This window comes from Oryza glaberrima, chromosome 8 (assembly GCF_000147395.1).
Source record: "Oryza glaberrima chromosome 8, OglaRS2, whole genome shotgun sequence".
Lineage (NCBI taxonomy): Eukaryota > Viridiplantae > Streptophyta > Magnoliopsida > Poales > Poaceae > Oryza > Oryza glaberrima.
The window spans coordinates 22,756,342-22,765,391 of NC_068333.1; the positions used below are offsets into that span (position 1 = coordinate 22,756,342).

The window sequence follows — 9,050 nt, forward strand, 5'->3', positions numbered from 1 at the left end:
TGGGTTTAAAGAAACAATTTGGAGAGAGTTGCACATGCATATATGGTTAAGGATATGCCACTTAGTTTGGAGTATATGCACCTGGCACAAATTCTTTTTCTGATTGAGAGGATCACGAGGAAATAATTCAACAAGACGAGAATTATATATTGGAGTGTTGGATCTAACTATGCAAACACAATAAGATAAACAAATAATTGCACTAGAAATAGTAGTGCAGTGCACATGACTAGTAGTACTACTACTTGCTGTGAAACGAGTGCTAAAGAGTACTCCTACTGTCTGAAAAAACATTCCATGCCTATTGACTGTTTGACAGATGTACTTACACCACAATTTGGTCAGATCGATTTATCTAAGGACCATTGATCCACAAGCCATCAACCATAGTACCATACATAAATTAAGTTGCAAAAGATATTAACTAATATTTTGGAAAATGTTTCTAATCATGCTTCTTAACACTGAAATTCACAAGAGTTGGTGTCAGTATATGAAAAAGGAGTTGCACTTTTTATGTGACATATTTTTCAGTCGATCAATAATTGGAGCTTAGAAAACTACGTACTGCGTCTGTATCTGTCCTTGCTGAAACTGAATGCCACTGGCATTTTCGGAGAAAGCTCAACATGGAGCCAAATGTTCAGCCCAGCATGTACACGTTTGCAAACAGTCACTGCCAAGCTGGACCTTGCTGAATTATCATAAGCAGACATGGAAGAAAATGTGAGTAATCCGAAATGAAATGTTCAGATGTGCAGCCAGTAGGATACTTCATTGAAACACCCAAGGTTACTACTTAGGAAAATACATGACGCATGTTTTGTTAGGATAAGACTTTAAATAAATAATTACTATATTATGATATAATGTTTTAATAGAAAAGTGATGTTGTTAGATTCGTATTTAAAAGTACTTATTCATGATTATACTTTTGTGTCATATAATATATTACGTAGGATAATTATTTGTCAAAATCTTATCCTAAAAAATAAAATACATCTCATAATAAAAAAAACAGAGGTGGCACTGTCAATTCAGAGACATACAACTTCCTCACTCGAATTCTAATTAAGTTTCCCTATCTTGATAGCCAACCGAGCTAATAATACTACTAGCCAGTAGCACCCCAATAGTGTTAGTATTCATATTCAATTAGAATAAATTCGCAATTTGGTGGCTATAACACACAATCGTTTACCGAATCTAAACTAATTAAACAGGGTCCATGTCGTCAGGCTCGACCGGATCGATAAACACGCGCTAGTTTACCAAATTTTTTTTAAAAACCAAATACATACATATATACGATCCATTCCTTGCAGCTGATGCATCATCCATTCTTATAATCTTAAGTAGTTAAAAAGATTTATCCAAATGCTTAACCAAGAAATTAATTAAGCAGTGCCATGTCATCATCTTATCACATGGTAAATCACAATCATCATCTTGTAAATCAGTACATCTTGTGGAAGAAGAGAAGTAAAACGATTGCTTCCTGCTACTACATCTTACGTATGTGATAAAATCCTTAATTATCCGTGCATTTACTTGCACGAGAGGAACAGGAAGCTATTACTAATCATGGTGATTACTGCGTGTCGCGATCAGTAATGAGCTGGAGAACGGAAACGTACCGGGACTTGCTGCTGTCACTGTCGCTAATACCGAAGAGAATACGTATTTTGTCTCGTGGTTTTAGCTAACTACAGTGCAAGAACACTCTTAGGCAGAGATCGTGTGGCTCTCAGACTTGGTGATGAGATTAGCAGGTAATCTAGACCGTTGATTTGATCCTAATTAAGCTACTAGTTCTGGGGAAATTTAAGCATATGCCAAGGTGCTAGTCAATGGATGCTTAGCTTGTTGGGTATATGGTGGTATACAATATACATCATGAATTTAATAAACATGAGAAGTTATCCTGGTTATTGTTGAACCATTTGCCAAAAAAAAACTTTAAAAATATGAGCTATTTTGTTATGGACTTATGATGCCATTAGAAGCAAGCTGAAATTAACTCTACAGATTGCTGTAGCATGCAAGAAATCTTCAGTTCGTTTTCGACGTCAACTGCAGAGACAGTAATGTATAAACTACCAGAGCCAATGCTGCTAACTAACTTGCTACTGTACGTGCTAGAGAAATTGTCAGAAGAATTATGACGCCATGTCGCCACATATATATTTGTTCTTATAACTTAATTAATTTCCTTTGGAAATTGAGCACACTATTCCTTCTGAAAGCATCTCAGAATCAGATGGAAATATTTAAGCTCATTTGTTAACACTAAACTTTATTGCATTGATCGCACATCACATATACTGAGAGACTTTGTGGTGTTCTTATAATTATATGTTAGGAAGAAAATTTCTAACTAATTTGTGGACACCATTTAATATTTCCAAGAAATGAATTTAAAGTGGATATGATTAAATAAGAACAACCAGTCAAGCAAAAGTAAATGATGTTTGTTACTAGGGTTCTATTTCACATAAATTGTCTCATATATGCTCCATTAAACACCTAGCGGAATGATCAAAGAAATGCACATGTTTCCCGAACTTCTAAATAGTGTGATTTTTATTTTTACATAACTTTTTTATATTTTTTTGGATAATAATTTAAATTTATTTTTAATTTTATAATATTTTATTCGTCTATACCCTCAAATAATTATCATAAATTATTCAACAATCAACCAATAAAAAAACAACCCCTTAATTAATCAATCGGAAAATAGTGATCTTTGCCACTGGTGTTTTATTTCACATGCATTATATATGTGAAAAAATGTACAATATGCGACATAATGGTATTCCTATTATGAAGAACTTAATGTTTTTGACATGTAAAACTTTCATAGCTCGTTTTTGTCCATATATTTTTACCACAAACCATGAAATATCACACATATATATACACGTCTATACCCACACGTTGATTATAATGCGAGGAATTTCTTTTGTTTACAACTAGTCGAATACAAGTCTTAAAAATTTATAGACCAAAGGGTATGGACTCAACATTCAATGCTTCATCTCCACAAAAATAGTCCACAAAGCAACAACATCACCACCACATCATCCCTCTACCCTACCTCCCCACATCTCATCCATGCATTATGTTCCCTTCACAACCTAACACAAAACAAAACCATTCAATTTCTATAGAAACCACACAAACATGTTTACAATAATAATCAAACAATACTAATAAACAAATAAATAAGATTTACATAGGAACAAAAAATGAAGCCAATAAGCTAGCCCACCAAGCCAATCACTCACTCACCAAGGTCTCCCACTCCTAGTCATCATCATCATCTCCCTAACTAAAACCACACCTCCCCTCACCACTATAGAACAAAATTCCCAGCCTCTCTCTCTAGATTCTCTCCCCTAATAAAGGAGAGAAAAAAACCCAAGAAAAATAAGAGAGAGAAACTCTCTCTCTCTCTCTCTCTCTCTCTCTCTCTCTCTCATCACCCACCCAACCAAGCCACCCCCTCTCTCTCTTCCTTGCAAGCATCCATCTCATCAAAGGCCAAACCCTCCTCTCCCCAACAAGAACAACAAGGAGGCGCGATTCACGCGAACAATCACAGGAGGGGGAGAGAAGGGGAGAAATCATCCGCTCATCTCCCAAAATCCTCCAAAAAAATCCATCTTTATCCCGAAAAGATCCTCCTTTTCTTGGGGTTTCTGACAGGCGTGCACGGCTATCTTTAGGCGTTCTCGGCCTCATCTCTCGTGGAAAGGTTCTTCTTCTTCGGGGTTGTTTGCTGCTGCTTAATTTGAGGAGGAAAAGCCCAATTCTTGTGGGGAGTGAAGGGAGGGAGGAGGGGGGCATGGCGGAGGAGGGGGAGGAGAGGCGGCGGTTCTCGAATCTTCGCGGCGTCCGGTGGCGGGTCGATCTCGGCATCCTGCCGGCTTCGCCGGGGGCGTCGGTGGACGAGCACCGCCGCGCCGCCGCCGATTCGCGGAGGAGGTGAGGCTCATGCTGCTTGTGATGCCCCGTGTTTTGCGATTCTGTGCCATGTGCGGTTTGTTCTTGGGTTCGTTGATCTCTGCTTAGTCGATGTTGTTATCGATTCCCCTATATTTGGTTTGGTTCTTGTGTTTGTGTGGTATAAAAGGTTTTTGTTTTCACCTCCCAGATGGTTTTGATTGGCATGAATTTCTGGCTTGGTTTGAGGAGAAACCATGCAATCGTGATTTGTTTAGTGTCATAACTTAGCATGAAATAATTTGTATGTTGGTAATCTTTTGTTTGTGATGGTGTTGTGTGCACATGGTGATATCTCCATACTTGATTCATGAGATGGAATTGGTGGAGAAATTTCTGCTGACCTTGTCAATTAGACAAATTTGTTATTTTTATATGATTGGAGCATTGGTCCTTCTTATTCCTTTCATCTATATATATTTATTTAACATCTGATTTGTTTGCAGATATGTTAGTTTGAGACGACGTCTTCTGGTAGACCCTCATGTTCCGAAGGAGGAGGGCAGATCATCAAACCTCATTGTCGACAACCCGCTATCTCAGAACCCTGGTATTGATACAAGCATGAATTTATGATGATGAGATGCTAAGCTTAAGATTTGGTCGATGATATGATAGAATTTAGAACATCTATGCACTTGTTTCCTACCTTCTCATTTGGTGGTGAAAGTCTTCAAATCCTTGCATGATCTATAAAGAGTAAATTCCCATAGATAGTGTGGAGTTATCGTCATAGATCGGGATAATGATGTATTAGAACATGGATGCACTTGTTTCACACCTGCTTATTGTGTGAGAATCTTTAAACATCTGCATGATCATTATTCATTAATGCTGATGAACAACCATAAGTTGATGCCCGCTTATCAGCATAGATGTTTATTGCTTAAGTTAATGCTCTATATGTGTTAGTAATTATTCAACATCCCTCTGTAGATAGTAGCTGGGGTCGGTTTTTCAGAGGCGCGGAGTTGGAAAAAACCGTAGATCAAGATTTGTCTCGTTTATATCCTGAAGATGGAAGTTACTTTCAAACGCCTACTTGTCAGGCCATGCTGCGTCGAATACTATTGATGTGGTGCCTTCAGCACCCAGAATATGGATACCGCCAAGGTAAGGAACTCCTTTTGCATATAAAATTTACAATAGTTACTAATTTCTCAATTAGAGTTGATCGAAGTAATCTGATTGGCTCTGCCCTCCCTGTCGCAAATTTGAATGGAGCTGACATCCTTTAATGTCATTTAGCTTGGCTTGTTGTTAGAAGTTCCCACTTATGGGCATGAAAATTGTAATTCTAGAATACATTGTTAGGGCATATTGATAAGCTCTGAGATCCTTTTACAAGTTAATAGGTCCTGAGATCCTTTCACAAGGAAATACATAAAAAAAACGTTCATTTTGTTATAAGGTTTAAACTCTTGAAGTGCTATACACCTATACCATGTAGTACATTAGTGTTTTCGGTATTGATTTTTTTCTTTGAAAGATGTGGCATTGAAATTCTGATTACTTAGCATGACCCAATTGATTATCATCATCTCTCCAAATTTGTTATGGTTTTATTTGATTGGCATATGTGGAAAGACTTATCGACTATTTTTGTCACAGGAATGCATGAGCTATTGGCCCCTCTAGTGTATGTTCTTCAAGTTGACATTGACAAACTATCTCAAGTACGAAAATTGCATGAAGATTGCTTCAATGATGATTTTGATGGAGTTCCTTTCCCAGATACCGATATGGTTTTCAGCTATAAACCTAGAAAGGACCCAAAATGGAGTTTTGGAGCTGACAATCAGAATGATTCTGAACGATCTTCCAAAAGTAACACTCTTGATGAGCTTGATCCGGACACAAAAGAAATAATTTTACTTAGTGATGCATATGGCGCGGAAGGCGAACTAGGCATTGTTTTGTCAGAAAGGTTTATGGAACATGATGCCTATTCTATGTTTGATGGTTTGATGGATGGAGGTAGCGGAGTGGTACGCATGGCAGAGTTTTTCTCCCCATCCTCTGTTGGATCTAGCTCAAATCTACCACCTGTTATTGAAGCCTCATCAGCATTATTTCATTTGCTCTCAATTGTTGAGCCAACCCTCCATAATCATTTCATTGAGTTGAAAGTGGAACCACAGTGGTTCGCACTTCGTTGGTTGCGAGTCTTGTTTGGACGAGAATTCTGCCTCAATGATCTTTTGGTAGTATGGGACAAAGTTTTTGCTTGTTCAAACAATATGCTGCTAAGTAGTGATGAGGAATATAACTTTCGTATCTTGTGTTCAGATAGAGGAGCATTTATTGCAGCCATGGCAGTTTCTATGCTTCTTCATATTAGGTCGTCTTTGTTGGCTACTGAACTTGATGTCTTCTGTCTTCAGAGATTATTAAATTTTCCAACGAATATTGATGTGCAGAAGCTAATTGAGAAAGCCAACTCCCTACAGTCTATTGCAATTGATGCGAACACTTCATCCTCATCTTTCCTTTTAAAGAGGGATAGCTATGAGTTTGACAGAGTTCACAGCAATCTCTCTTCTTCAACTCCTCCGAGAACTCCATTGCATCCTGTTTCTGAGAGTTACTGGGAAGAGAAGTGGAGGAATGTGCACAAGGACGGAACAACCCCCAAGGAGGTTGAGAGGGGCAATTCTTTTAGTAAACAATTAAAGAAATCTTTGACCCAGAAGCTTGGTTTATCTAGGACAGAGTCAGATCCTTCTCCAGTGAAGGTCCTCAGTGTGAGTAGTAATGATACTCGGAATTCAGTAAGACGTTGCCTTCTGAATACTTTATCAGATGATTTGGATCGTTCTAATGAACTTGCCGGGAAAACTCAGGAAGACGAATTCCCTATCATCTCAGTTCACAGGGAGCATCCTCTGAGCTCTGCAGAGCCTTCCAAGTTAAAGGCAGCTGGTGAAAATGTAAATGTGAGCGCATCATGTGTGGCAAAACTCAGCCCTCTAAAAAAATCTGTGGTTGAGCCAGCTAATGAGAACGCAACACAGGGGACAAAGTGTGTACCAGAAGCTTGTTCCAGCGGTGAGAACTCTCCAGTGTTCTATGCAGCCAGAGCCAGTGCTGGTAATGAACCTTTGAATGGCCAGGACACGGATTCTGAGAGTAGCAGTGTTACCTCAAATTCCTTTGCTGGTGACCATGATAGGGATGAAATTCTGAAAGATGAGCCATCCAGCTCTAATGATGATAACAAAACCATCCAAGATTCAGAAGCAGCATCTTCTGATAAAAGTCCAGACCGAAATGGAACCTCTGAGAGGGCTGTCGTTTCTAATGAAAGAAAGCCATTCATTAGTAAATTCCAGTGGCTCTTGAAGTTGGGAAGACCTTCGGTTGAAGGCAACATGGAGAAGAGTAGTGGAGAGACATCAGCTGATAAACAAGACGGGGACACATCCTGTTCTCCTTCTGATGGGAATTCAAATAACTCCCGTGGTAGCGTAAAGTTGGCTTCTGGTGATAAAAAGGTCATGGGCAGCCTAAAGAATCTTGGACAAAACATGCTTGAAAATATCCAGGTATTGTATTCAATATTATTTTTCATGTACTTAAAGTAAGCCTGAATAACCTTGTCTTTACAAAATGATTAGGTGATTGAGTCGGCATTTCAGCAAGACCGTGGTCAGCCTGGCCCTGTGGAGAACTTCTCAAACAACATTCTTGGAGGCAAAGGACAGGTCACTGCAATGGCTGCTCTGACGGAGCTTCGCAAGATCAGCAATCTGCTGAGCGAGATGTAACAGTGTAAGATGTATCGCCCATTCTTTCCCAGCTTTCTAGCTCAGCTAAGGCCTGGTAGTAATAAGTCAGGTACCTAGGTCTTTTTTATTCAGCAGTGCTTGGCACTGCTTGAATATGTATATATAGATTCGATTCGATTCCATTCCATTGAGTAAATCATGTAAGCATTGTACAAGGATCACCCGTGGATTGTGATGAGGGAGTAGTTCTCTCCGGCATTAGGAAGCTATCTAATGATGGATGAAATTTTGTAAGATAAACTTTTTAAGGAAGAATAAGCAGAATATGTTGCAATATGTGCGAGCTACAATGCAGCTGGATGATTTGTTCGTCAGGCTGTTCTATGTTCAGTTCATGTGCAGTACCATTCAGAAGCATTGTATTTGGCAACAATGAGAAAAATCACTGCTGCTCTTTCTGGCTTCCAGTGTGATATCCAGGTTTGCAATGTTTTAGCCATTGTATTATTATGCAGCTGGCATATCTCTGAACCAGAAATGTTCAGCCCAATGTATCTGATGATGAATGAACATTGATAGTACTATCTAGCAACTACTTTCTCGGTTCATAATCTTTTCAGGGCATTGCACCAAATTGTTCAGAGATTTTGTTGGCAGCTGTATTATTTATTAGCTGGGCTCATGCTGTCCATGCATCCTGGCACAACCCAGAGACAGAAATGCAGCAAATGCTGATGTTTCTTTCACGCATACTTTCCATATGGCTATGGTAGGAAGCCAAGAAAGCGACGTACACTGCTTGTGTAGCTGTAGTGCACGACTCAAGCAAAATCTTTGCATGTTTAATGGCATATAATGGTGTCTGCTTTCTGCACGCATTTTCCATCCACTTTCTTGATCATTTCTGTGTCTCTTCCTGAACGATGTTGTGACCGGGACAGGCAGTTTCGAGTCTCATTTGTATACGCAATCATTTAGCACTACCACTTGACACAGATTAATTAGAGAATAACTACATAGCAGCAATTGGTTGTAATGTCAAAGACGACAACAATTCTCTGCTGCTCTTATTATAACCGAGGCCCTGTTCTTTCTCTTCGAGATTACAAAGATTATATATTATCACGAATACATTTTTTAAGTTCCTAAACGATACATCTTTTTTTAAAAAAACACTTTCAATATATAAATTGTTCAAAATATTTTTTTAAAAAACTTTTCACCTTTTTAATAGTTATTAATTCATTCATCTGTACCCTACAACATCACCATAAAATTAGATAATCTATCATCTATTTAGAACAGTTAAACATG

General features: G+C 38.6%; 1 protein-coding gene across 1 annotated transcript; it reads left to right on the forward strand.

Annotated features, from left to right (window-relative positions):
- The first annotated feature begins 3,378 nt into the window (after positions 1 to 3,378).
- Positions 3,379 to 8,072, forward strand: LOC127781678 (uncharacterized). The gene is made up of 5 exons (XM_052308682.1): positions 3,379 to 3,990; positions 4,455 to 4,558; positions 4,945 to 5,121; positions 5,620 to 7,553; positions 7,626 to 8,072. The coding sequence occupies exons 1-5, from the start codon at positions 3,851 to 3,853 to the stop codon at positions 7,773 to 7,775; spliced, it is 2,505 nt and encodes an 834-aa protein (XP_052164642.1). The 5' UTR covers positions 3,379 to 3,850; the 3' UTR covers positions 7,776 to 8,072.
- Positions 8,073 to 9,050: the final 978 nt, after the last annotated feature.